This window comes from Phycodurus eques, chromosome 3, assembly GCF_024500275.1.
Source record: "Phycodurus eques isolate BA_2022a chromosome 3, UOR_Pequ_1.1, whole genome shotgun sequence".
Lineage (NCBI taxonomy): Eukaryota > Metazoa > Chordata > Actinopteri > Syngnathiformes > Syngnathidae > Phycodurus > Phycodurus eques.
In genome coordinates, this window is record NC_084527.1 from 500,404 (window position 1) to 528,132 (window position 27,729).

Consider the following 27,729-nt stretch of genomic DNA (forward strand, 5'->3'; position numbering starts at 1 on the left):
TGATTGTCTATAGTCATAAACTTTTATTTCACCATGAACATGATTATTTACATCATAAACTTGTATTTTGACATGAACATGAGTCACTTTGCACACTTTTCAAGACAGGAAGTAGAAAAAAAATTGCGGGTTTGTACATTAGCTCCGCCTCCTTCCAGCATAGGACATCACGCAAAGACAACACTTAGCACTGGCGTGTTAGCATTAACATTTGCTGCGCGTCAATCACGATGACATCACTGAACTAAAGGTTAATGTGTTGCTACATTAGCGTTCACAAAACGTGCGTTCATGTGCGCTTCTAAAAATGTTCGCTAGCAAAGGTTAGCAAGCTGGGAAATGTCACTAGCATAACTTCTGATGCAATGAAATTACATAAATAAAACACTATTATTACATTTTCACAAGGGTTAACTGTTTGATGTGGAAAACACGAACATATGGAGATAAGGTAATACACACAATCATCATCATATTCATACATATTTTTAAAAAGGGATCAAATATATGATAAATTCTTTCATGCTTTTATTTTTAAAATATGAAATATGTCTCAGAGAGACACACCTAATTTATTGTCTCGTCTTCGACTGTTAGAAGGTCTAAAGTTGGTCCTGGTCTAAAGTTAGATCAGCTCTAAAGTTAGTTCTGGTCTAACTTTGGACCAGGTCTAAAGTCGATCCAGGTGTAAGGGCTAGGGATGTACCGATAGCACATTTTTCAGACCAAGTAAGAGTACAAGTACTTACATTTGAGAAGTGTAGTACGTAATTGTGTTTTTCACCATTTCAGTTTTCCGGATTTTTGGGGAGGGTGGCTAAAGCAGGCCGTAGTGACGCAATTGCGCTCAGGCGTGGTCCCCCCACACACTTTATAACAACTTGAGCGCCTTCGTCGACATTAGCAGGTTATCTTTGTATGCCGCCACCCTAAAAAGCATATTCCCTTCAGATAGTCCGCTTGTGTGGCGGCTTTAGAGCGCCTTGTTGTCAGCCATGATGAGAAGGGAAAAGCAGAAGTGACTTTCGGCTTTTCCCTGTCAGGGGACCGAAAAAGAAAAAAAAAAGTCCAACATGACGGCCAGCGCGCGGACCGGGGCTTCGGGCTGTCGCGGCCGCTTTCCAGGGCCTCGTTGCCGGCCGTAAGTGCGCCGCGGGTCACGGCGGCGTGAGGAGGACGGAATTTTTTTGAATCATTCAAATGTGGCAGGGTTAACAAACACTTTTTCTGTAGCGAATCAAATATACAACACATTAATCTTTACTTTACAGGGACTTAATTTTTTTTCTTAGGATCTTATTTCTTCTGTTTGATGTTTTATGTTGGACCTTTCTGACGTGCAGCTCGTTGTGAAGCCGCGGTTGTTTTTTAAAGTGGCCTACAAAAAAGTTGGGTCGTGATCTGCTGTCCTACGTTGCATGTGTTGTGTACGCCTCGGCCTCCAGGGGGCAGTGTGGTCGCACATGCAGATAACGCAAAGAAAATCTTTTTTTGTTTTTGCAGTGGAGAAAGCATCATCTTTCTGTATCTGCTCTTTTAAAGTGACATTGATGTTATTTGTCAGCCCATCAATGGCATTTTGCATTGTTAGCATTAAGCTAGCTAAATTGAGGTTGTGTATTTATAGGATTATGTGCTTAGTTAAATACACGTGTGTAATTGTCTTGATTGTGTGTTACGTTTTACAGTAAACTGGAGTCAAGAAACAGCTAGTACACTTTTTTTTTTTTTTTTTTAAAGAACTGTTTGCTTTCTGCTAAACTGCAGACGGCACGCTCTGACAGGACGGAATAGTACAGTACGCACACGGAAAAAGCACTCCTTTGAATTGACTTCATTTGAACATTAAAATGTGGTAAACTTACTTTTTTTTTCAAGTGCAACTGTTCAAATTAAGTACATGTTTTCCATTGTATATGACAGGCTGGTATCGGATGTTGTACTATCGGAGCGTTTTTACAAGTACAAGTAGAGGCGACCGCTAAGTCGTGTGTAACTAGAGTGGCTTTCACAATAAAAGTCTGATTAATCGGTTGAGCTAGCATAAGGAGAAAGTTTCGTGTTAGCTTAGTCGGAAAATGAAAAAAATTTTAAAAAAGGTTTTATTTGACCAAGCGTAAAATCGATGTAAACATCTTGTAAACAATAAAAAACATCGTCTTGCCTTAAAAATGACAACAACAAAAAACTATGACAAAAACAAAAATAACCCTATGACATCACTAGAAGTTAGCAAAATGCTAAATTAGCACAATTAGCGTCAGAGAAAAGTCCATCTTTTAACCGAACGACAGATTAAAAGTTAACAAAAGTGCATTGGCTGGATTAGCATCAAACACACACTAATAAATGCTCACTTAGCATTAGCAAGTGTTTGGCTAACAAGCGGTGAAGTTCATATGATACGTCGCAGGATCTCCGTCGATGTACGCGCACCCGACGAGCTACACGTGCTAACAAGAGCTGCTAACTGGAAATGCTACACGTGGCAGAGAAAAGAGCGTAAAACATCGTCGTCGTCTCTGAGTAAACAGCTACAAACCGGTGTTAAACGTACGGCCCGCGGGCCACAACTGGCACGTCGGGGGGGTCCAATCCGACTGCGGGGATAGAGAACACATTCACTGCTATTGCTCAATAAAAGTAACATTGCTAATTTTGTCTCTGGAGGTCGCACTGACGACCTCTTAAATGAGCACTTCCCACTTAAATGACATTCTGAAATTGGCTTTTGCAACATGACAAATTATTATTTGCACTGAAACAATGGGAAACAAAATGGATTTTTTCTTATTTATAGCTTTTTAGGCCACGAACATAGTGGCTCGACCCACTTAAGATCAAATCAGGGGGAATGTGGCCTCTGAACTCAAATGACTGACACCCATTTTAAAACATTTGATGACATCACTGATTCAAGTTGAAAAGCTAAATTAGCACAATTAGCGTAAATCAATATTTCATTCACACATTACTGATAAAAAGTCTGTTGACGTTTGTGCACTGGCTGAATTAGCGTCTATTAGCAATAGCCAAATACACACATGTAGAGTTGGCTATAAAATGCTGAGTTCGCATGAGCAAGTGGTCAGTGAACAAGTGGTGACGTTTGCATGAGATGTCGCAGGTCTCTGTCACATAAAACCAGCTAAACATGCTAACATTAGCTGCTAACTGAAAATGCTACATGTGGCTAACTTCCTCAATGCTAACAACAAATGTGTGAAGCTGCTAAAACCAACAAGTGTTGTGAAGCGTTTGACTAGTTAGCTAGCGTGCTGCGTGTCGATTGGCCGGTGGAGGTAGACAGAGTGACATCATAATATAGGTCTGATGACATCATCGATCCCAGCGTGCCGTGGGAGCGTCGGGGGGCGGAACCTGTGGAGCTTTGTGGGCGGGGCATTAAGATCTATAGCTGCGACACTGAAGCTAACTTGCTAAAGCTAACCAGCGGTGTTGACCGTTTGCTGTATTGCGCAATAGAAAATATGAACAAATATCCTGCTGAGGTCACTTCCTGTTTCATACCCTTCCCACTGTAACCGACAAACAAATATGGTTTTATCATTGCAATTTAAGTGAGTGAACGGAAGCCACTTCCTGTTCCACTGGCTCCGCCCACCTGATAAATGATCAGGAAACACTAAAACACTTTTGAAAATAAAATCAACACTCGGTGTGTTGTGTACGCACGCGTGTGTTCAGATGTCGGTGTTTCGTGCGCGGGCAGCCGGCGGGCGTGGCCCGAGCGTTCAGACCACGGTGCTGACGGAGGGATCCGATAGGTTGATCTGTCCGGTGATGTCGGTCGGGTACGGCTGCACGGGAAGGAGGAACACGCACACACCGACGTTAACGTGTCTTCTTCATCATCATCATCATCATCATCATCATACGAACGGCCATCAAGGCGGCGGTCGTCATCACCTGTAGGTTCTTCCTCCAGACGTTGACGGCGGCGAACGCCAGCTGCATCTGCTTCCTGCGGGCGTCCTTGTGGCGCTTGTAGGCAATCTCGATGAAGATGAGGAAGATGCCCGCCACGATGCCGCCCGCCACCAGCATGAACACACCTGAACCGCAACGACAAGAAGAAGACGCGGCAGCAGAAAAAGAAGACGAATGAGAAGGAGCAGAAGAAAATAAAAAATAAAATAAGAACGAAAATCGTATCGGCATTAGCACATTACATTTGACATCCTTGGCAAATAAAGAGGATTCAGAGAAGACGACGACGCCGGAGCAGCTCACCTGCCATGTTTTCGAAGGTCAGCGTTGCGGGCGCGTTGCTCCTGGAGTCGCACTCCTGGTAGCGAACCCAAGTCTTGTCCAGGTCCTCCATGAAGCCGTTCTCGTGAGAACTGAGGAGCAGGAGGAACGACGCCTCTGTCGGTTTGTCGGCTCCGTTCGTCGGCCTGTCGCTAAGGCCCGCTACACACGTCAAGACAACCGGGCTGTTTTGGGCCCGATTCCGCTCCAGACTATCCGACGGCTAAAATCATCCTTAACATCGTCCTCAGGTCTGAGGTGCGCTAAGAGCAGATTGGTCCCGATTTTAGGGTCCAAAACAGGTCGGAGCCGACAATCTTCAATAATGAACGCCTTCAATATTTACGATCGGGAATTTTTGCGCGTGAGGAAAGCCGACGTCTCCCGTGTCGCGACGCCGAGAGAGAACGCGATGTAGCCCGGCCAGAAGCGAGCTGACCGAGGAACGAGGAAGCGGGCGTGCTTCCCTCCCCGTGCGCTTTTTGGGACTGCGGGACAACCGGTCCTGTAGGACCCAAAAGCGGCTCGCCGACACATTTTGGCTGGGTCGCGCCCGGCGTATTTTTTTGTTCCAAAACGACGGTCCCGCTTGCGGCCACCCTCGCAAACACGCGTACCCGCGAGCGTCCGCCCGTCTTCGGTTTCGTGAGATCGCGCGAGATTTCAAGATGGGAATCTTTACGGGTGAGGTGTTGCGTGTTGAGATTATCTGTTCAATGATCGATCTCAAATCTCTTAAGATGTGCAAAATGGCGGCGTGCGTAGCAGGTGTCGGTCACCCACCTGAGGATGGCGAGCGACACGTTCTGCTTCCAGGGGCTGTCCTTCCGCATGCCGATGCCGAATCCCGAGCGGAAGAAAAGTTCCCCGGTGGTCACCAGGTCGCATTTCTGCGACGCCTCGAACTCCAGCACGGCGCTGTCCCAGATGAAGGCGTGCAGTTTGCTACCGGGGACGGAGAGGGGAGGAGCAGAGCGCACGTATTGATTTCTTGTTCTCGATGAAGCTGGATTTTTGCAGGTGAGCTTGTATTTGTTGTCGTTTGGGCCTGAAAACGGAGAAGATGATGGAGCAAAAGTAGCGCGGCCTTTGGGAAGGAGGCGCTTCCTAAAAGTGCCGGAAGCGAGGGTGCGGGCGGTGGTACGCACGGTAGGCTGGGCTCTTGACAATCGCCGCGGGTCCGTCCTAACCTACATGCTAACACGCAGCCGCCGGTATCTGTGGGGGCTACGTCGAGTGACCTCTAAACCCGTTCCGGACCGCCCGCGACAGCTGACGGACTGCCATACGAAGAGACCGTGTAGAAAACGTTTCCCCGTCCCGCACGCTGCCAGCGACTTGAGATACGGGTTGAATTTGTTCCATGACCCCACTCGGAACTCAAAATACTCTCAAATCTGAAATGACGGAAAATGCCGTTAATCCGTCCCAGTCTACCAAACATAAATAAAATTTCAGAACAAAATCACGCTCGATAATATTGTACTTCCTAAATCATTGTACATCATAGAAGAGGGAAGAGGAGGGGGCCACCCCCAAGCGGTTTCTTCTTCCGCCGCGTCGAAAACCGCGACTGGCGACTTTTTCGCATTTAAAGGGAACGAGAGGAGCCGCTCGGGTTGGGACGGGATCGAAGTCGCTTTTCCAGACCGGCGTTTCGTGCGGGAGCGGAAACCGGTTGATTCTTTCTCGTGTCTTCGGGACGCCGCCGCACGCGCGTACGGGGTTGAGCTTTCGTTCGTGACTTTCAGGGCAGCAGTCGGATGTAGAAACAGCCGTCCGTGTAAGGTAGCGTGGGAGGCGTTTGTTTCTCACTTGTCTCGGACGGCCTGAATGGCCTCGGCGGCGCTCTCGTAGTTGTGCTTCTCCATGTGCCGATACATCGTGCTCAGCTCCACTTGACGCCGGAAGTAAATGTCCACTGAACTCTGCTTCACCGTCGCGTAGATGAACTTGTCCGACGGGTTACGCAGCTGACGCGCGCAAAAACAAAAGAGAGAGAAACAAACACACGTCAGCGCGTTAAAAACATATGCAAAAAATGCATGCATTTCAAACACACGCTAAAGCACAAAAAAAGAACAACACGGAAAACACACGCAAAGACTCAAACAATACGTAAGACACACAAAAAACATGCAAAACATGGAAAAAAACACAAAATCATGCATCCATCCATTTTCTTCACCGCTTCTCCTCGGGCAGGAGGCGGGGTACGCCCTGAACCGGTCGCCAGCCCATCGCAGGGCACAGACAAACAAACGACCAGTCGCACTCACAGTCACACCTACGGGCAATTTAGAGTCTTCAATTAACCTAGCGTGCATGTTTTGGGGATGTGGGGGGAAAGCCGAGTGCCCGGAGAAAAGCCACGCAGGCACGGGTGGAGAACATGCAAACTCCACACAGGCGGGGCCGGGGATCGAACCCGGGTCCTCAGAACTGCGAGGCTGACGCTCTAACCGGTCGTCCACCGTGCCGCCCAAAATCATACAAAAAGACGAAAAAAAACCTGACACAGAAGCATGCAAAAAAAAGAAAACGGAAAACACACACGCCGTTGGAAGATCAAAATCTTACCGTGGCATGATGATGATGAGGAGGAGGACAGGATGACGAAATGTGATGAAGATGACGCAGAGGAGGGCGGGACGACGTCACGATGTCGCCGGCGAACTGAACGCATCGACAACGAGAAACAAACGCACACGCAAAACACACACAAGACAAACACGAGCGAAAGACAAAACGCAAAACAACACTCACACAAGAAAAATATTCAAACGGACATTGAACACGTAAACAAACACAAGCAAAACACGAAGAATACTCACAAAGGACGTAAAACATGCGACACGCGTAAAAAGAAAAAAACACACAACGCGAACACATAAAAGACACACACGCACAACACAAAAGCCCGAAAATCGATGTACAAGCCATCAATGCAAAACGCACACACGGGAGACACGCGGGGAACACGTGCAAAGACACTTTGCCAAAAGAGAGGTCAAAGGTCATGCAAAGGTCTTCCGTCTCCTCGACATCCCGCTCAAGGTCCGGCCGCGTACTAGTAGGCCGGCAGCGCCACCGGCCGCGGAACTAAGCTCACGAGTTGTTCTCCTAGTGCCCCGCTTTGTCTTACTAGCGAGGCCAAAGAGAGTCCTACACTGAAAAAAAAATAACTTCAGTTCATTAAACCGATGTCATGAAAATAACGTACGCAACCCGATGGGTCAATGTAGTTCTCGTACATGGCGACCTCAGGCTGGCTGTTGTCTCTGGCTCGGACGTGTGGCTTTCTAGTCCTAGCGTCAGCTCACTAGCGTGCTGGGCGTTTAACGTGCTTCCTTTCTTATGCTACCGCTGTATTTGTATTATTTCCATGTTGAAAACAACACGAGAAGCCGCGCTTCAACCGACTGGCAATTCAAACCGGTGAGCCGTCGCTTGCGCTTTAGGGCCTCTTTAAACTCCCGCGTGGCCCCGGAGATCCTCTCTCGTCATTGGTCTGCTTTAGTCACATGCTCAGCTTTCCCCTTGGTCCCTCATGCCACCGACGCCGCCGCCTTCTCGATCCATTTTGCAATATAATTAACCGCGTCATCTCGTGTTCTCCGTCAACGGACCGTCTGTTGTCGTACTGGAGCGGCTCCGACGACCGGAGACAAATTCCTTGTGTGTTTTTGGACATACTTGGCAAATAAAGATGATTCTGATTCTGATTCTGATCTAGGTCCGTTTTTGTTCGAGCGGGCACTGTTGCACGGTGGCCATCGTAGTTGCTTTGTTCCTTCTTCCGCAGCGTAAAAACGGCTACCGGAATTGGCCCTAAAATGCAACGCAAACTCCACCCCGCGGCGTCCTAGCCAACACCAGCCGTAGCGACACCGCCGACTTGGAGGAAAACTGCAGCACATTTTCAAATGTGGCGCTCGAATAGGAAGGCAAACTGTGGTCATCATAAATTGGACCCGATTCCCTTACGAGAAAGAATTCCACCTGCGCTGTCCAGTATGCAGGGAGAACATTTCTGTCACTCTGGTTGACGTTTTGGCGAGAAAGTTACTGAATAGGTTTCAAGCCACCGGATCGTTTGGAATGGGCTCATTCTAGACATCGTCCGTGAATCACGATACGAGTCGAATCGTTACAACGAATCCTGGGACCCCTCCTTTAAACGCTAACGGAGCTTTCCATCGAGGGGGGGAGTGAAGAAGCGGAGGACACGATGACGATCTCGCGCGTTGGCGCTGACCCTGGGGTCGTTGATGCCAGTGATGCGCTCCTCAGGCCGATCCAGCACCAGGAAGGCGGCCAGGTTGGCCGTGTACGACGCCACGATGATCATGGCGAAGCCCGCCCACACCATTCCCAGAATCCTCGCCGAGAAACTCCTCGGGGCCCCTGGCGGGGGCGAAAGCACACGTTTCAGACGCGCTCGCGACACGCCGGGACCGCGCGCCGGGCGGGCTCACCTTCTCCGATCCCGGAATTGAGCAGAACTCCCCAGGAGAACCACATGGCCGAGGACAAGGTGAGGGCGTCTTCTTCTTCTTCTTCGCTGTTCACTTTGAACCTTCCGAAGGGGCTGCACGCGCGCAGGCGTTAGCGCACGCTCGCTAACACGAGGCAGACCGTCACGTCGCGTCAAACGCGTAGCGCGTGTTCCTACCTGAATCGGTCTAATAGGTAGAGCATCACTGCCACCACGTGCACCGACAGGCCGACGAGGAGCCACAAGGTGCTCTGGAAAGGTTGCATGAAGGAGTCCAGCGTACTGCGAGGGATTTCCTGCACTCACACAAGCGCCGCCCGCCGAACCGGTCAACGCCGCCGTCGTCATTCCGAAGCGAACGCGCGGACGGGCGAGTCACCTTTTTGACGAGGATGGTGAGGCCCTGGTACTTGAAAGGCTTGGAGAACTCGATGTACTGAGCGCGCTCGTTGTTGATGGTGAGGGGCGCCACGATCATGTCGGCCAGGCCGCCCAGCAGCTCGCCCATCATGCCGTTCCACTCCTTCTTGTTGCTGTTGTTCACCTGCCGGCGCACGTCGTCACAACGCGCTTCGGAACCGCGCCGACATTTCGCCCAAACCGCCCGCCCGCCCCGCCCCGCCCCGCCCCCAATTGGGACGTCGCTCGCCGCGACCCCTCGACTGCCGCGAGCTCGCCCGTCCGGAACGGCCTTCGTTACCGCGGTAGCCGAGCCACATTTCCTCTGGCCTTGGCGGACAAGGAAAAGGAGAAGAAGGTGAAGGGGAAGGACAAGAAGGAGGAGGAGGAAAAGGAGACAGAGAAGATGGAGAAAAGAAGAAGGATAAATAGAAGGGAGGAGAAGAAGGGGAAGGAGAGGAAGGAAAAGAAGGGGAGAAGGAAAAGGAGGAAAAGGAGAAGGAGAAAAAGGAGAAAAACAAGAAGAAAAAGGAGGAAAAGAAGATGGAGGAGCAGAAGAAGAAGGAGAAAAAGGAGAAGGACGGGAAGGAAAAGAAGAAGACAGAGAGGGAAAACGAGGAGAAAGAGGAGAAAATGGAGGTGGTGTGCACTTTTCTGCCAGATGATGTGGTTGTCACGACAACAGGGACGATGATGTGACAAGGTGTCGCCAGGGCAACGGGGACAAACAGACGCGGTCCCGGCAAGAAGGAAATGTGACGAGGCGTTGCCACTGACGCGGTCCTTCGATCGGCGGGCGGAGCCGCGCACGTGTAACGGAATCACGCATCCCCAATACACGTTAGCGCCTTCTTCAAACACGGCGGACGCACGTATCTCAACCATACGTACGAGACGAAGTCCTTCGTGCAATGCGGCCATTTTGTCAGGCGAGCGAGCGGGCGGGCCGGCGCGTGCGCGTCTTACTCTCTCTTGCGTTCCGAACTTGCCGTCGGCCACCAGGTGAACCTCGTACGTGAAGTTCATGCTCATGGCCAACTTGATCAGGAGGTCGATGCAGAAGCCGTAACAACACTGAGGAACCGTCGGCTGACCTGCAAGACGCACACGCGTGCGGACCGCTGTTAATCGTCTTGACCAAAACGTTTGGCTGCGCTCACAGTCAACTAATTGGACTAAAACGTGACGATGACGACATACAAATGTTTTTCCGGGAATTAAGACGACGACGAAGCGTATTGACATTGTTGTCGACGAATAAAAATGAGACAATCGGAAGCAAATGAGTGTGACGAGGCGGCCGAAGTCGACGACACACAGGTAATTGCGTGTTAAGGTCTTCAAAATACGATTTGTATTGATTATTTAGCGGGACTTTCCTGCCGTTTCGCATCGGCGCACGGGAGACGGGAACAATTGTGTTCGTTAAACGGGTTTGTTGAGAATCGGCGCCTCCAAATCTGAGACCGCGGTCCTCGGTCGGAAAAGGGCGGCGTGCCCTCTCGGGGTCGGGGACGAGATCCTGCCCCGAGTGGAGGAGTTCAAGTATCTCGGGGTCTCGTTCACGAGCGAAGGAAGAACGGAACGGGAGATCGACAGGCGGATCGGTGCGGCGTCCGCGGCGATGCGGACTTCGTATCGGTCCGTCGTGGTGAAGGAGGAGCTGAGCCGAAAGGCGAAGCTCTCGAGCAACTGGAACACGCCCGCGTGCTGTGAACGTTATCGCCTTGTGCTCGAATATGGAGAACACAAACTGTACTGAAATGCGCCAATCAGAAAATGATCACAAACAAAAGTTCAATTCAATTGCTGCTAAATACATATTTGAAAACTGTTCTCAAATATGAATCCTAAATATATTGAAGTTAAATACAACTCCATTTATTTTCCAAATGCGAACATTCAATTCAGCGACTCCAGTGGGCAGCGATTCCCAAGCGGGGCCCGTCGGAGCCGCGAGCGCTCTTCGGTGTGCCGTGGGAAAGGGTCACATTTGACGGAAGTGATTTCTTGTTTACAAGAAATCGTGTCTATTTAGGCCAGTGAGGCATAGTGACAGACAGAACAAATAAATGCTCTCCCCTTCGACGGCACGAGGTACACGTTTGTCGGTGGGAGGCCACAGATCTCCGGTCGTACTCGGAGCGCACTTTGACAACCGCTGATCCAGAGGAAGGTAATTACTTTCAGAAATGGAAGGGAACATTTACCATACCCTTTACACACTTTTCATTTTAGTCAATCTAAATTTACTGGCGCTTTCGTCAACTCTAATCTTAAGGTATTTTGTCAACGAAAAGTAGACTGAAACTAAAACCATTTCGATGATTACAAAACTAAATGACATTTGAGTCCAAAGACTTGGACTCAAACCAAATCAAAATTTGCTGTCAAAATGAATACCGATGCGCACGTGTTCCTACCTGGGACGGTTCCGTTGGGACCGGTGCAGATGACCTTCTTGATGAGGACTCCGTTGACGGTGTATTCCTCCTTACACGTTCCGTCCGTCTTGGTGGGCTTCACGTACACGAACGGCTCCTGGTGGATGGTCACGATCTACACGCGCGCATTCGTGAGTATATTACCGCATGAGCATATGAGCACAGGGGTACATGAAGACGTTAGAACTTAAGCACATTAGCATGTCGGCGCGTTAGCATACCTTAAGTTTGGTCGACATCTGATAGCCGACGGGCTTTTCCGTCTCCCCGCCGGGCCAGATGATCTTCCTCTGGGGGTTCATCAGCACCTGACACGCACACGCACAAAATGCGACTGTGCGTTAGCGGGTGTCATTTTGCGCACGCGTGCGCCAGCGTCGCCCACCTGCGATCCGTTGAAGATTCCGACCTGTACGAGTCTTCCGGGCTTCTGCTGATAGTTGAGGATGTTGTAAGTGGCGAAGCGCCGGTCGCCGTCGTCGTTGAACTCGATGCGACCCGTCAGGCCCTCGGCGTACTTCGATGACATCAGCACCCTGACAGCCAATCGTAGTCCAACGTCACCGTCGCGACCGACCGTCGAAACCGGACCGCACGCGACCGGCTTCTTTTCATGTGACGACACGTGCCGAAATGTCGACGCCCGACTAACTTTTGAGACACGACGACGTGCGACAAACTGTCGAAACGCGCGACGCCTGACGAACACTCGTCACGGCAAAATAACACGTGACGACGTGTACAGAATAGCCAAACGACCGTCGACGGGCGACGACGCGAGACCGAGTGTCGGCACGTGACAAACTGTTTGCACTTGGCGACGTGAAAATTGTCTTCAAGCGACAAATGTCGGACACGCGGCAACACGTGAGGAACTGTCGACTCTCGAGCAACAGTCGGCGACACGTGGCGAAACGAAGACGCGCGACGGCACGTGCCAAACGCGTGGAGCCGCGTGGCGGGCGGCGCACCTTTTGAAGAGGGGCCCCGTCCTCCAGATGTTGGTGTTGCCCACGCACCCGCGCGGCGGTTCCGTGATGTTCTCTTTGTCCAGAAGCTCCTGCAGGGACTGCGCCACCACTCCCACGGCGTCCATGATGTGCGCCGACTCGTTCTTACCGTTAATCAATTGCAGACCCAGCAGGCCTAACCGGCACGCGCACGCACACACACACACACACGCGCACACACACGTTACAAACACGCACGGCGCTAAGCGCGGCCTTGTAACACACGCACGCGCATGCTAATTACACAAATGTCCTTAATTACAGCTTGAGATGCTCCAGGCACCAAAGTGCATGCTGGGAGTTGGCAGCCGCGCATTAATTAAACTCCTCAACAGATTTTTTCTCCACCAATCACATGACCCACTGCTAATTGCATTTGTACTGCTAGCATTCCCCAATGGAAAAAAACACCTGTTAAAACCGGCTCGCACCAGTGACATTACCAAATGAAAAAACGCAGTTAGCACTCGCTACTGACTGAAAGTGGCTAAGAGCGTGAGCATTAACCATAGAAAACATGTCACAGAATTGCTCGACGCGCTTGGCATTCCCCATAGAAAACCTGCAGTGTGTCACTTTTTTTTTAAAGCCCTTTTCAGCCGAGCCACTGACTAATTCTGCTAGCTAGCTCACAGGAAACACTGGCTAAAGGTGGCTAACAGTGTTAGCACTGTCCACTTAACACTTGGACCATGAACTCTGCCGTTTTTTATTTGGATTGGAATTCTAACAATGCGATCAGGCAGCTGCCTAGCTAGCCTCAGCGTGGTCCGTGTTCTTCATCATGTGTCTGGTGAAGAAGGTCACGTGAAGGACACCGAAGGTCTCTGGACAGGGAATCACTTGGACTACACGCTTTCTTTTTGTGCATTTCATTGTGCGTGTTGTGTGGTAAGCGGTGTGTTGTGTTGTGCGTCACTGACATGTTAACGTGTTGTGATTGACAAGTCAATGTGTTGCCTGATCATGTGACGACAACAGTCAACAGTCAGGAGAGCTTTCAAAATAAAAGGTCCACATGAAGAGGCTCTTAATGTGAAAGGATGAGAAGCTAGGCCTTCCTTGTCCAGACGCCTTCAGCACACGCAAACGGCTGACACGCCTTCATACGTCCCGTCTCGGCCGTCGCGTGTGTCACGTGACGACGTGTCGACTCGCTGACACGTGACGACTCATCACGCGACATTTGACAACTAACTGCCACGTGATAACACGTGACAACAGGTGACAACTTCGTTTGACAAGTTTGTACACTTGACAAGTAGTCACGTGTGTCAACGAGTCCTCACATTATCGTCAGCAAGTTGTCACACCGCGAGTCGTCACGTGTCAACAAGTTGATGACTCACTGACGTGACGACTCGTCAAGCGTACAAACTTGTTGTGACAAGTTTGTACACTCATTGACACGTGAACGTGTGCAGTGCATGCGTGTGCGCGTGTGTGAGACCGACGTGGCCCACGTCGCATTGGGCGTGGTCCGGGCTGACCAATGGCAGAGTGTGAAGCGTCGGCGGCGTCTTACCAGCGTTTGTTTGTTCAGACAATGACATCACCACCATCATGGTTACCGTGGCAACACAAGAAGTCCGCTCCCACCTCCCACCAGCAAAGATTATTTTCACAGTGAACCCCCGCAACCTCTATGCTAGTTTCCATCAGCCCGTCTATGGTGTTTTACAATTGATGTTAGCATTAAGCTAACGGATTTATGAGGTTTGGTTGACCATTTCGATTTTCCAATATACAAAGTTGAATGCTCTTTTGTTTAACGTGTCAGCTTTACCTTTTGTAAACTTCCACTGGGAGTGACAAATGAACAGCAAGAAGCAAGTACGCCTCGTCTTCTTTTCCTTTCCTCAGAGTGATGTTATACAAAAAGCTCCCATTTCTTGACGTGAGAACAAATGCAAAGGAATACTTTCAAATACAGTCATGAGACAATCTTTTTTTTTTTCCTCCCTGGCTAAATAAATGTTAAATTAAATGAATAAATACAGAAATAACTTCTAATTGTAATAGGTTGAAATGTTTCATAAGTTTAAATGTGTTAAATGTGTGTGTGGGAGGTGTCAAAATATTCGAAAACATTTATATTTTATTTTTTCCTTGTTATCGCAGATTTTCCCATATCACGGGGATGGAGGGTCGTGAACATATCCCATGCGATAAACGGGGGGTTCACTGCAATAGAGCCCCTGCGCCCCCACAAGTGCCCCCCGCCCTCGCCGGCGTAACACGACAAAAGGCAGAGAGGCGGGCGGCGTGAGGAGAAAGAAGCTAAAGAAGATGACACAAACAAAAGATGTTAGAACATTGAAAGGCACACGCACGCAACATGATTGAGACGTTCAAACACGGTTGGCATGTTTGAACCTTCAATCGGCAAAAAACATCAAAGCAGAGAGGCCACGCAACACCGAAAACAAGGCAATTAGCCATTAGCTTCCCGCATCACAGCTGCCATGTTTCCATCCAAGTGGTTGTGACCGGTAACCATAGCAACCGGCAGCTACACTCATTAGCATATTTTGGCTAATGTACTGCTCTTTAGCATCCACATGTCCAGAAAGTTCAATACGCAAGCCACAGTCAGAGTTTTATGAAATAAATTCACCAGACGCATAGCTAATGCACACACTCATAACAATATCGACAGGAACAAATGCAACTAAAGAGCAAACTTTACTTTCAGTACCGCACTTTAAAACACAAGCGCAATGATTTCGCAGAACCCATAACGCTTCTTGCTGACGAGCAGTGAGTGTGAGGATGTCGTGTAAACGGTTTACCCAGGAAACGGGCAAGCTATCCATCCGTCCATCTTCTGTCGCGCTTCTCCTCACGCGGGTGTGCTGGAGCCTATCCCAGCTATCATCGGGAAGGAGGACTGGGGAGAACATGCAAAGTCCACACAGGCGAGGCCGGGGATTGAACCCCGGTCCTCAGAACTGCTCTGAGGCAGACGCTCTAACCAGTCGGTCACCGTGCCGCCCCACGTGGGTTAGTGTTCACATTATTCAAGCAGGGCATGCCTAATAGTTATGTGCGTGTCTGTGTGTGGACAGCGACCTCAAGTGGACAAATAAAATACTTGCACCTGTCGAAAGTGCAGTTTCACAAATTGGCATTGACGTGTTTGTATGAAACTAATCATTTTATAAAGTAATTAGCACATCTGTCTCACAGTTGTGAGGTTGCAGGTTCAATCCCCGGCCTCGCCTGTGTGGAGTTCGCATGTTCTCCGCGCACCTGCGTGGCGTTTCTCCGGGCACTCCGGTTTCCTCCCACATCCCAAAAAATGCATGCGAGGTTAATTGACAACTCTAAATCGCCCGTAGGTGCGACTGTGAGTGCGGATGATTGTTTGCCGATGCGTGCCCTGCGATTGGCCGGCGACCAGTTCAGGGTGTACCCCGCCTATCGCCCAGAGTCAGCTGGGATAGGCGCCAGCAATAAGCGCTTCGGAAAATGGACGGATGGATATATTAAATGATTTGTTTGTCTGCGGGGGTTTCTCGATGATGAACGAGGCTTTACTTGTATCCTTCCAGGAATGGGAGAATGGGAACGGTGTCCCGGGCGCTTACAAATACTCCGTGTTCAGGACAAATCAAGTCTTTGTCTGTGCCTTTTTTGAGTCATCGACGGGAGCGTTCGCCGTGCGGTCACCAAACGGTCACGTGGCGTCTCGGTTGGCGGAAAGTCAGCAGCTAACCGCGGATTTCCGTTCACTCATAAACGGTAGTGTCGTGTTGCGTTTTGTGCCGAACGTACAGATTGTCAAGGAAGGAATCTTCGAGCTTTTTCGGCATCCCGAAGACACACGAAGCTCATTGGAAGCTTACGCGTGGAACCAAACTGACCGACCGTATTGTTTTGCAATATAATCTTCCGATATTAGATATCGTATTGTTCATTCGAACGATATTTGGCACAAACAAAAGAGACATCTCACATTAGGTAATAACTTGCATCTCACTCTTAAATACTTGATGCCTCTGTTACTTTTGGTGCTATTTAACCTCTTAAGTAGGCCTACTGTCGTATACAAATTACAAATGGTCGATCAAATATATCCCTTCAGTCGGGGGACGCGTTTGTGCGTAACTTCGTGTTTAAGGCTAATTGTGGTTGCTTGGCTTGGCATCAGCTAGCCCAAACTTGCGTACTGCCATAAAAAGACACAAAAATGTGCTTTCTTAGCCAAAATGATATGGAAGTCAATGGGACTTCTACCAACCAATGTTAATGCGCATGCGCCACAATTACGTCACGGTGACGTTTCGCGAACGCTCCCACTGAGCCACGACACAACCAAATTGCTAACGTAGCAGATCTTTACCATCCACCTGCTAATGCAGTAAATGCTAATGTAGCAGCTAGATGCAAACGTAGAAGCTATTCACGAAGCACTTGCTAATGTAGCTAGATGTTAGCTTGGCTCTATCTAAGCATGGACACAGTAGAAGAGAACAAGTTGGATGGAAGCAGAACGGAGACAGGAAGAGGAGGAGGAGGAGGAGGAGGAAGAGTGCAATGTGTTGCGTACCGTCCGGCGCTTCGCTCAAAGCTTTTCCGGTCATTTCTCTCTCTCCGACGATCCAGACGTAACCAGAACCGGTCATGTTGAGACGACGGGCCGCTTTGTAGACGCCCGTCGCCTCGTCCTCGCTGCCGCCGGGTATTGAGGCACAACAAACCGCACACAGACACACAACACAAACACACAACAAACGGGACACTTGTGAGCTTCGTAAGTTGCTATCCATATTAGCGAGCAGCTAATCAGCAGTTAGCGAGTAGCTGCATCCCTGTTAGCAACTGTTCAACATCCTGTAAGCAACAAGTTCAAAACCAGTCAGCAAGCAGCTAGTAGCCCATTAGCCCGTGGCTATGTAGCAGTTAGCGGTCAGCGCGCTGACCTGGCAGAGAGGATGATGACGCGGGCCTCCAGGTCTTTGGCATCCATGAGCAAGGCGGTCAGGTTGGTGTCGGAGCCGAACAGCAGAACCTTCTCGGCCTGAAGTCCGCAACACAGCATAGCGCACGCTTCGTTAGCACGCGAGCGGCCACGCCCTCCCCGACCGTGCTCCCTCCCGCTCGCCCCGTACTACTACTAATAATAATAATAATAATAATTGGTGTGGGGGGGGGGGGGGGGGGGGGGCATCCAATGGGGAGCAGGGAGTGGAAGCTGGTGGACATGCAAGACTCCAACCAACCAATCAGGGACGTGCATGTTTGTATGTTAACGAGCGCAAATCAAACCAAAGACTCGAGGGCGGCGTCCATCAGACCCCGCATGCATCCCTCACGTAAGGGGGGGAGGAGGAGGGGGCGTGTCTTTCCTGCATTCCCAACATTGCCAAAGGTCATGACAAACCAAAAGAAAGATGGCTGCCTCCAGGATAAGGGCTATCTCTGGATTGGGTGGGCGGGGCTTCGGTTGACGGACGAGATCGGTTGGGCGGGCGGGCGGGTGGCGTGCAGCGTTTGGACCATGCAAGCGTTCTACCTTAGACAATCTTCTACCTTAGGCGTTCTCCGGAAGTCAAAGCCGTGTTGGTCCACGTTTTCATAGTTCCTGATTTTAGTCTGATGGTCGTGTGACAACAGAGAGAACATCACACACAAACCGCACACTCCCACAAAACACACACAAACACGCACAAAACATGACTGGAACACACACACACCACCTGACGCATGAAATCTGACCACTATAATAATACGCACACATGGCAAATGTCTACACACACTAAAACTGACTTGCGCACAAACACGGACACACACACACTCAAACACAACCACACTCACACAAAAGTTGACACACCCACATACACACGCACTCACACAAAGACACGTGTGTACACCAACAGCCAGACACATCCACACGGACACACACAGAAAGACTCATGCACAGCCAGCCAGAAACATGCGCAGACACGCACACAAACCGACACACACGCACACTGACCCACACATATGAAAGCCGCCGCACAGGCTGGCCCACGTGTGATGTCATCAGCATGAATTGTGTGCTTTTTCTTTTTCTTTCTATGGATGAATTTAGATTCGATTGTGTTGTGGTTTCATTTATTTTTCGTAAGTCATCAACCGAAGACAAATTTGTGTGCTCTTTGTGTGTTTTTATTTGTTTGATATGCAAATGAGCTGATGATAGGATACAAATTTAAACCTCGAGCTATTTTAAGAGGCGAAGAAACAATCTGAGGCACTTTGACACAAAAACAACAAACTGTTGTTTTCAACTTTTTCAGTTCAAGAGGTGACACAACCCAACTGTTAGCCTAGCATAGCACAAACCTCAGCTCAGTCTCTGAGCCAAGTGTAACATAGCGTAGCTAACTCCCCCCCACACACACACACACACTCGCAGGAAAGCAAAATATGCAACATCCTCAGTAGCGATGATGCTAAGCTAGCGCAGCGGCAGCGTGTCCCTTTAGCGTTAGCTTAATTGAGTGTGTCGTGAATCTGTTGAAATCGAAAAAATGAGGACAACACTTTTACACGTTTATTTGATGCTAGCCTGTTAGTATTTGCTCTACCCACATGTTAGCACGCTAATTGACGCGCGTATGCACACACGCACACACACACACACACACATTCCCATTCAGTTGACTTTTCAATCACAAGCACTTAGATTTTTTTTCATTTGAGTTTTTTAGACATGTGAGTGGGCGGGGCTAATGTGATCAAGTTTAGTATTTAGTGTCACTTGACGTGCACATCAAGTTTGCGTGCATTACACAATTCTCTTGGAAACACCAATGATGTTAACACTTGTCTGCTAGCATGTTAGCCTAATACGACTGATTGATTGATATAATGTTCATAATTACATGTAACGAGATTACACAATTTAATTGCTATCCATTACATTACTGCAAAAATGTGTGATTTCACTTGTTATAACAAACACTGGGTCATGTGGAAAGGTTTGAAAAACTTTAGGAAGAAGCTAGTAAATCAAATTTTCCGCATGGGGTGAATGATCTACCTACCCACCTGCCATGTCAAATGTGTGCTCATCTGAAGCCGATGTTATGCGAACGTGGAGAAGGCAGGTCCACCTCCCACTTATTCATTCTGGAAGGCCCCTGGAGGTTCATCCTGGGCTGGACGAAGGTTCGCTATACTGCGGGCGTGGCCAGTGGCGAATGAGGATGACACTGGGCTTCGGATGCACTGACCGCCATTTTGAGAGCACATCGCAGGAGCGCGGAGTGAGTTCAGTGTTCAGGGATGACGGATGATATCCGGTGCGATTTGCAAAGGTCCGGTCTATTGAAGAAAGAGGCGAAGTTGTCCACACAGGGCGTCCGTATCCGTTGAGCCAGATGTGAAGTTGTCTGACGCGGCCAAAGCTTTCATCGCCAAAGCGAAAGCGAGCAAAGGGCCCCGAGACGACGAGCTGCCTGTTTGAGTCCAGGATGTTGTTGACGAGCGAGATGAAGTCACATTTAAGGTTCTCTAAATGCTGCAGTTTACGGCGGCACGTTTCAACGCGGACAACCACGGCGGCGACAGACACGACATCTGTTTATTTCCGCACGTCGGACCGCGGAGGTCCCGACGATAAGCGCAGGGGAGTCGGCGGCGGCCTCTTTGCGCCTCCTCGATGCCGCCGCGACCCGATGGGGATGCCGCGCGGCTGACGACGCAGGGCGTAGCGGGGGTTCGCGCCGCGGCGCGTACGTGACGCCGGAGGAGGCGGAGAAGCCAGTGGAGCTGGAGGTCGCCCGACCGGCGGAAGGGAATTCTCTTGTTCCACAAGGGAAAGGTTTTGGCTCCTTCGGCGGCGCTCGTCAGTAGCGGTGTCCGAGCGGTATCGGCGGCCTGCGAGTGCCGTATTTTGTCGATTTCGACCTCCGTCGAGTGACTGTCTAACGTGGACGTAGTATCAAAGTTTCAATTTCGTTTCCCAAAACACCTCGCTTTTGTCATCCGAGCGAGCAGAAAAGACGGCTACTTCTGTTTCAGACAGTTTGGGATCCGCTTTGTCCACATTTGGCTAAGACCGCCGCCCCCTTTCCGCTGATCGGTTGCCTCCGTTTGTTACGTCGGCGGCGGAGAGGTAGGCGGAGATCTTCGCTAGTGACGTCGATGAGACGCAGAAGTTCCGACGCGCTGATTTCAGGCCTCTCGGCGGAAAAACGGCTGCGACTCGGGAATGCGTGGAGCGTTTGATTTCACAACTTTACTGAGGCACCGTACGGACAATATCACATCCCAAATACTTGCATTGGTAGAATATGAGTCAAGTGCCGTTATCCCATCCTGGGGGATCGAAGCATAAGATAGGCAGCAAAGGACGCCACTGACTGCAAATACATTTTTCTCCTAATATAGCGCTAGTTTGACCGCTATTCCAGGTAACGTGGACGCAGTCCTGCGAAGTAAAAGCCTCCAACCACACCAAGGGGACACCTCGTACGCATCAATACGCGAAGCCCTTTACCTGGCCACGATATTATCGATGTGGTCTTATTTATTATTGATGACGCCATGAATAGTAACGTGCTAGCGACTCGCTCGGGGGCGCCACCGCTGCGTTCCAAGATTCAAGGAGCTCGTTTGTGTCCCGTGAAAATTCCCATTTGAGAGCTCGTGAAGAATTCAAAGTGCTCCGGATTAAAACGTCAACAGTGAAACGGAGGCCGTCAAGTAGCACGCTAACACGTTTCAGGCGGAAAGCGCCAACGCTAACATGAGCTACAGTGGATATCAAAAGTCCACACACCCTTGCTTGAAAGCCAAGCTTTTGTGATATTAAAAAATGAGACCAAGACAAATTTCTAAACTTTTTCCACCATCCATGTGAACTCCTACCTGTATCTACTGCATGTGTCTGCGTGTGTGTGTGTGCGTGTGTCACGTGTCTCTATTTGTGTATCAACTGTGTGCGTTTTAGGTCAAATTTTCCCCCTCTCCTGTTTTGACATTTAAAAAAAACAGGGGTGTGTAGACCTTTATAGCCACCGTATGGCTGAAGACACCATGAGTGAGCACGCCATTGGCTCCTTGCTAAGAGATGCTAACGTGCTAACACGTGCCCCCCAAAAATGTCTTTTCGCACAGCGTTGAATTAGCTATTCCTGTTAGCATGTGGCTAGCGGCGGCGTGTTTGTTGGTTGGGGGTGAGCGCGTGTGCTAATTGGGTCGCATAAGTCACATGACCTGATGAGGAGGAAGACGACTAATCAAGCAGAGGAAGATGACGATGAAGATGACAAAACAGGAAGTACTGCTGGCACATGTTTGTGAGGACGCCCGCCGCGCGTGTGCTGCTTTCGAGAATATTCGGGAAATGGGAAAACTGACTGTTGCCATGACAACGGAGTCAGAGTGACGTTTTCGCATTGAACGGCGGGACGTGTGGTCTGCTGTCGCCGTGGTAAGAGAAAGAAGGCGTGTTTGTGTGTGTGTGCGTGAGTCTTAGAGTGTGTACTTGTGGTCTGTGTGTGTATTCACCGTATGTGAATGTGTGTGTGTGTGTGTGTGTGTGTGTTTATTTGGGTGTACATTGAGTGTGTCAATATGTCGCGCGTGTACCAAAGGTGTGTCTTTTTTGTGTGTTGTGTGCACGTGTGTCTGTCTGTGTGTGTGTCCGTTATGCGTACGCGTGCGAGTGTATCCACTGGTGTGCGCGTGTGTCCGTCACCTTGGTCTCCTTCTCCTCGAGTAGCGTTTCGAGTCTTTTCTGCGCGGCTCGCCCTTCGTGGTCGTCGCTGACGATGAGGATGATGTGGTTCCAGCGGAACTCTCGCATCAGGTCGAACCAAACGCTCGCCTGGTGCGAGTACGGCGGAACCGTGCGCAGGAACGACAGGTGGATGCTCTACACGCACGCACACATGCGCACGCGTACGCACACACATGAAGACACACACACACACACACATTCATTTTTCCCAGTGAAATGAATTAAAATGGCAAAAACCGCCAGCATATTTTTGTGTTTTAAATCAAAATATAACTGTACTTAGTTACTGTTATTTCCTGTTGGTTTACTGTCAGTGACTTAGTTACTTGTACTTGTCAGGGCACTCGTAAGCCAGGGTACCGCCGTGCGCGTGCGCGTGCGCTCACCTTGTCGGAGTAGATGGACATGCGCGTGGTGAGGCCCACGACGGGGATGCGGTAGAATCCGGCCGTGTAGGACACGGGCGTCGGCGTCAGGTGGTCGTTGGACTGAGGCGGGTGGCTCACCAAGATGGCGTACACCTGAATCATCATCATCATCATCAGCGGCATCGGCATTGTCGCGACATCATCAACGCGCACATCAGCGCCGCGTGCACACGAGTCTGTCTCTCGTGTGTGTGTGTGCGTGAGAGAGAGAATGACAGAACGTGTGCACGTGTTTATCTGTGTGTGTCTCGGTGAGTGTGCGTGTAATCCGCGCATGCAGACGAACGTGTAATGTCGTTAATCTGACCGCCATCGCCGCGGACGCCGCGTTGGCCTCGTTTGAGCCGCAGACCGCCTCGCCACGCGTGCGCGTGCATGCGCGCGTGCGAGCGCGCCGCGATTGGCTGAGCCGCCGCCGACGATCGACGGGCGATTGCGCAGCCGCGACGACGTCGTTCGTTGAGCGTGGAGAACGATGAAGCCGGACGTCAATCGTCAGGACATTGAGGCGACATGAAGCGCCATGTTAGCACTTGAGCTACGTGAAGCAAAACACGGAGCAGCCCGGATACTTGCACGCGGATCGCTATCGATGTTACGAGATGCGGCGAGTCTTCGAAGCGTGCGTCGGGCAATGCAGGGGGCGTGTCCGCAAAGCGCTTATCGAGGTTCGCTTCGTTTAGGGGAGGAGACGGAAATGAAGACATCCGAAGCCTTGCTGCACGCGGGACCGTTTCGGAAAGCGCTTCCCCCTGCCGTTGGAACACACCCTCCGGTCCCCCTTCTTAAAAAGGGGGACCACCACCCGAGTCTGCCAATCCAGAGTCACTGTCCCCGATGTCCACGCGATGTTGCAGAGGCGTGTCCACCGGGACAGCCCCGCGACGTCCAGAGCCTCCAGGAACTCCGAGCGAATCTCATCCACCCCCCGGGGCCTCGCCACCGAGGAGCTTTTTGAACCACTTCCGCTTTTGAACCACGTGACCTCGACCCCAGAGATAGGAGAGCCCGCCTCAGAGAACCCAGACTCTGCTTCCTCATTGGTGGAATTGAGGAGGTCTTCGAAGTATTCTCCCCACCGATTCACAACATCCGAGTCGAGGTCAGCGGCGCCCCATCCCCACTATACACAGTGTCGATGGTGCACCGCTTCCCCCTCCCGAGATGCCGAACGGCGGACCAGAATTTCCTCGAAGCCGTCCGGAAGTCGTTCTCCGTGGCCTCGCCCAACTCCTCCCACGCCCGAATTTCTGCCTCAGCGACCGCCAAAGTTGCAACCCGCTCGGCCAGCCGGTACCCGTCGGCCGCCTCAGGAGTCCGATCGGGCCAAAACGGCCCGATCGGACTCCTTCTTCAGCTTGACGGCATCCCTCACCGTCGGTGTCCACCGACGGGCGCGGGGATCGCCGCCACGACAGGCGCCGACCACCTTACGGCCACGGCTCCGGTCGGCCGCCTCGGCGACGGAGGCGCGGAACGCGGTCCGCTCGGACTCGATGCCCCCCGCCTCCCCCGGAACGTGAGCAAAGTTCTGGCGGAGGTGGGAGTTGAAACTCCTTCTGACAGGGGATTCCGCCGGACGTTCCCAGCGGACCCTCACAAGACGTTTGGGGCCGCCACGTCGGACCGGCATCTTCCCCCGCCGTCGGACCCGACTCACCACCGGGTGGTGATCGGTTGACGGCTCCGCCCCTCCCTTCACCCGAGTGTCCGAGACATGCGGCCGCAAGTCCGATGACACCTCGATGCCATTATTAAGGTGGTATTATATATGACAGAACACATTATTAATTTGACCTTGTATATATTGAATAGATCTGGATTTTTTTGAGGCCGATGCCAATTCCGATATTTGACAGAATAGAATTTCGATGAGCGATTATTCGGCAGATTAATTTAACAAATATATAATGAATTCAATAACTTATTTTTTTTGGTCCTTTAACGCTGACAACAATAAAGATATGAATTACATGCTGAACATTTGACTGTTTTACAATTATTCGTCCTTTGGTACAACCCCATTTCCAATGAAGTTGGGACATTGTGTTAAACATAAATAAAAACAGAATACAATGATTTGTAGATCATGTTTAATTGACTACACTACAAAGACAAGATATTTCATGTTCAAACTGATAAACTTTATTGTTTTTAGAAAAGAATCATGAACTTAGAATTTTATGGCTGCAACACGTTCCAAAAAGGCTGGGACAGGTGGCAAAAAAGAGGAATGCTCATCAAACACCTGTTTGGAACATCGCACAGGTGAACAGGCTCATTGGGAACAGGCGGGTGCCGTGATTGGGTAGGAAAGGAGCTTCCCTGAATTGCTCAGTCATTCACAAGCAAAGATGGGGCGAGGTTCACCTCTTTGGGAACAAGTGCGGGAGGAAATAGTACAACAGTTTAAGGACAATGTTCCTCAATGTACAATTGCAAGGAATTGAGGGATTTCATCATCTACGGTCCATAATATCATCAAAACGTTCAGAGAATCTGGAGAAATCGCTGCATGGAAGCGGCGAGGCCGAAAACCAACATCGAATGCCCGTGACCTTCGATCCCTCGGGCGCCGCTGCATCAAAAACCGACATCAATGTGTGAAGGATATCACCGCGTGGGCTCAGGAACACTTCAGAAAACCAATGTCAGTAAATACAGTTGGGCGCTACATCCGTAAGTGCGACTTGAAACTCTACTATGCAAAGCAAAAGCCATTCATCAACAACACCCAGAAACGCCGCCGGCTTCTCTGGGCACGAGCTCATCTAAGATGGACCGACGCAAAGCGGAAAAGTGTTCCGTGGTCCGACGAAGTCCGCATTTCAAATTGTTTTTGGAAATTGTGGACGTCGTGTCCTCCGGGCCAAAGAGGAAAAGAACCATCCGGGCTGTTATGGACGCAAAGTTCAAAAGCCAGCATCTGTGATGGTATGGGGCTGTGTTAGTGCCAATGGCATGGGTCCCTTACACATCTGTGAAGGCACCATTCATGCTGAAAGGTACATACAGGTTTTGGAGAAACATACGCTGCCATCCAAGCGACGTCTTTTTCACGGACGCCCCTGCTTATTTCAGCAAGACGATGCCAAACCGCATTCTGTACGTGTTACAACAGCGTGGCTTCGTGGTAAAAGAGTGCGGGTACTCGACTGGCCCGCCTGCAGTCCAGACCTGTCACCCATTGAAAACGTGTGGCGCATGATGAAGCGTAAAATACGACACCGGAGACCCCGGACCGTTGAACGGCTGAAGCTGTACATCGAGCAGGAATGGGAAAGAATTCCACCGACAAAGCTTCAACAATGAGTGTCCTCAGTTCCCAAACGTTTCTTGAATGTTCGTTCAAAGAAAAGGTGATGTAACGCCGTGGTAAACGTGAGCCTGTCCAAGCTTTTTTGGGAACGTGTTGCAGCCATAAAATTCAAACTTAATGATGATTTGCTAAAAACAACCATTTTTTTTCCCTCTCTGTTGTAAGTGAAAGAAATATTTTGAAAGAGTCAAATGTTCAGGCCTGTAACTCACAACTTTTTGTTGTTAGCGTTACGGGACTAAAGACGAAGTTATTTTCTCCGTGATAAATATTTGTTGAATGTGGCAAAAACTGGGCAGATTTTCGGGGTCGTCGCGACCGCGGCCCGGATTTGCGCCGACGGGCTGACCTGGTTGGAGATGAGGTCCTCGCAGACGGACAGCGCCATCTGGATGGCGTTGGGCTTGTGCGTGACGGCGATGGCGTTCATCTTGAAGCGGTCGCGCCCGTAGACGGCGTTGGCGTGCGCCACGGCGTCGCGGAACACCTGCTCGTAGCGCTTCTGGCTCAACACGGCGCCCACGTTGAGCACGCGCGGCTCGCAGCCGCACAGCGCCACCGCGCCGCAGTGCAGCGCCAGCAGCAGCAGGGACGCGCGCACCTCCACTGGGGGGGGGGCACAGGGGGCACAGCACCACCGCTAAGTTGCGCAAGCAAATGTTTACGCTCCGGCGACGACAACGCACAAAACAAACGTCTCCGCCCAATCAACACAACGCACTTTAAACACGAAACAACACACTCACTACACACTTGACACACAACAAAAACATACACAACACACTACACGCACACGACGAACACATTCTTGCGTGAACAACAAAATGCACACCGCACACAACACTAACACGTACATACGACAACACAGCGTACGCAAAAAATCACCCAAAAACAAACACACGTGTACACAACAACACAATTTAGACACACAAACAAAAACACTACGCAAAACAATTTACACACAAGACACTTTGAATACAAATCATGACACACACAACGGCAAACTTTCCCCAATCAGCAACACACAACAGCACAAGGTAAAGCACAGCGTGAGCCGCTAGATCGTCGTGGGAATGATGACGTCACAGCAGCTGTTTACGCTCCTATTGACGTCAGCAAGCACTTACTGTGCGAAACGCTTGTTTTTCACAATAAAAGCAGCCGCCGATTGATGAGCACAGCTGCTTCCGGTCTCCTTGGCGCGTCCGTCGGCCGCGGGTTGGGTGTCTGCCTCGGTCCGGTCCGGTCCGGTGCGGTCCGGTCCGGTGTGGTCCGCTTTTCACGGAGGGACGCTCCGTTGTTGACACGTTGACTGTGTTGTTTTTTGTTTGTTTGTTTGTTTGTTTTCTTCTCCCTTTCTGTCGTCCTGTTGATTCCGACGACGCACCTCGATCGCGCGCACGCGCGCCCACACGCACGCGCAGCTTTTTCCCTTTGCAGCTCGGCTTCTCGTTGCTGTCCGGATGACCTCGCGACGACGACGATGATGATGATGATGAAGAGGACGCTCGCGTCGACTGTCCGTGATGCACGCGCGGGCGCTCCCGAGACATCGACGACAGGCAGGACGCGCGCGGCCGCGGCAGCAGCGAGCATGAGCGGCGAACGCGCGCGCCCCACACG

At 50.5% G+C, this 27,729-nt stretch overlaps 1 protein-coding gene across 7 annotated transcripts; it reads right to left on the reverse strand.

Moving 5' to 3' along the window:
- grin1b (glutamate receptor, ionotropic, N-methyl D-aspartate 1b) lies at positions 1-27,726 on the reverse strand. Of its 7 annotated transcripts, none has more exons than XM_061671246.1 (21): positions 27,234-27,726; positions 26,456-26,712; positions 22,746-22,880; positions 22,318-22,494; positions 18,159-18,221; positions 17,549-17,646; positions 17,176-17,297; positions 12,585-12,759; positions 11,999-12,149; positions 11,835-11,921; positions 11,593-11,728; positions 10,136-10,263; positions 9,150-9,314; positions 8,948-9,066; positions 8,751-8,863; positions 8,531-8,679; positions 6,088-6,245; positions 5,056-5,217; positions 4,255-4,424; positions 3,931-4,076; positions 1-3,821 (listed from the first exon to the last, which is right to left on the reverse strand). In XM_061671246.1, coding segments are annotated over exons 1-21 (2,778 nt in total). In that variant the 5' UTR covers positions 27,235-27,726; the 3' UTR covers positions 1-3,755. The 7 variants fall into 7 exon arrangements, with proteins under 7 accessions (XP_061527230.1, XP_061527231.1, XP_061527232.1 ...); XM_061671247.1 differs by having other exon boundaries at positions 4,255-4,364; positions 27,234-27,725; XM_061671248.1 differs by lacking the exon at positions 18,159-18,221.
- Positions 27,727-27,729: the final 3 nt, after the last annotated feature.